At 38.2% G+C, this 1,811-nt stretch overlaps 1 protein-coding gene across 1 annotated transcript in view; it reads left to right on the plus strand.

The window, feature by feature from the left end:
- The window catches only part of LOC119592881 (protein turtle homolog B-like), a gene marked incomplete at its 3' end in the record, with an annotated part of 32,862 nt that overhangs the window by 242 nt on the left and 30,809 nt on the right, over nt 1-1,811 (plus strand). Inside the window, 2 exon segments of the mRNA XM_037941775.1 lie at nt 312-413; nt 1,492-1,624. Coding sequence (XP_037797703.1) covers nt 312-413; nt 1,492-1,624 — 235 coding nt within the window.

Consider the following 1,811-nt stretch of genomic DNA (forward strand, 5'->3'; position numbering starts at 1 on the left):
ATGTTCTTAAGAAAATATGATGTAGTGTGCAGTAGTATTGATATAAGTATAAATATGAAATGAATGTATTTCATTTGAACACCTGGTTTCTTTTGATTTATGTATGCATTTGTATACATATTAAATATGTTTTTTTTCTGAAAAAGAATCTCGCAATGGGTGTCTCTGAATAGGAAAACGAAAGCATTGTTTACGGTTAATTTAGACAATTTTCCTCCATAAATTGATAATAACCAGAAACAGGGGAATGCCAGTAACCAACATAATAGTTGATGCTCACGCTAGTACGGGACGCTCCGATATATCCTCAGTGTGTGTCGACTGCCACGTCACGCGTCGTGTGGCCATCCAGAGCCAATCAAATCTAAGTATTTATTGGCGTGTTTCGACCATGACATATAAGCCAATTGCAGGTGATTTCGAGTTCAGCCACAACATGGATAGCGGGAAAGTAGTATCGAACCTCAAATACAATGAATAGCTGCATGAAACCTAACATGATGTGTACTTAAAAAGAGCTTAAGGCAGTTAAAGACACCGTTAACCCAAAACTACGAAAATACTAAATTAGGTTGGATTAGGCTAGGTAAGGTTAGCACGTAGTGAGTATCCCTCTAGCGGGGAAAATAATCACTAAGAATTTAGGTTATATATTTTTTTCTTTCTCTCTCTCCTTCGCGTAAGTGTCTTGAGCTATTCTGATGTTCATGTCGGTTGAAAAATTGATCGTTCTACAATAATGAGGTAGGAAGGTGTTTCCAAAAAATATTCGCTTCCGGCAGAGAGGAAAACCCGAGACGTTCAGAATGGACCGAAACTACTGCGGAACCATAACCGAAGCTCCGAAGCAGAAAAGGAGCATTTATCCGAAATTCGTTCACTTTCAGCACTTACGTCTTTATTTCGCCACTGCTTTTTTACTCTGCATGCGCGCTTTTTTTATGCGTTCTTCCATAATGTTACGAAAAAAGCCGCATCTCATCTAACAAACATTACAGTATATATAACGCTATAAAATCAAGGCAAAAGAGGCCGTTTTCAAAATCATCCTTTCAGTATCCCGAAGACGCACAGTGTGAAGGGTATAAAATGGCATTGTAACAGTTTCCCTTAAACTTGATTGCGCTTTGAAGGAAATTAAGGAACTCAAAGGAAAACAGTTCATGAGAGCTTCTTTTTGCGAAATTTTGCGATCCATTATTTGGCCTCTAAAATATGTTGTGTTTCTGCTGCTACATGTCCAAGCGTGAAAGAAGGGAAAAAAACGTTTTTTTACTCCTATTTCGTGTTTGCGCACATCTTATTAATCATTATTATTATTCTATTTCTTTCAATTGTTTTTTTTTAATAATTCGTTTTCTTGATCATTAACTTGTGTCCCTTTCTCCATGCATTACTACAGATAAGAATAATATCCAATCGTTACATTTCACAATCATGTCACGAACCACAAAACCCGCAATCTAAAAATCTATTTTCCCTTCTTTTCAGGTCCAACAAGGATAGTTTGGGCAGCCGTGGGATCCCCAGCTGACCTCTTCTGTAACATGACCTCGCCCATTCCTGGCGACCCAGCGTTACTAGTCCTCTGGTACAAAAATGGCATCCACAAGCCCATTTACAGGTTAGTAATAAGGCCACTGTAAAGACTGCCTTGAATGCGGCAATAGGTACAAGTGGTAGTTTTAATGAGGAGATGGAAATATGAAGGAAGGCGTTAATTGACAAGGGTGTGAATGGGCAAGTGAAGGATTGTTCAAACACGTACTAATTCGTACATGAACTTGGTACGGCACAAATATACTTTATTT

Source organism: Penaeus monodon, chromosome 31, assembly GCF_015228065.2.
Source record: "Penaeus monodon isolate SGIC_2016 chromosome 31, NSTDA_Pmon_1, whole genome shotgun sequence".
Lineage (NCBI taxonomy): Eukaryota > Metazoa > Arthropoda > Malacostraca > Decapoda > Penaeidae > Penaeus > Penaeus monodon.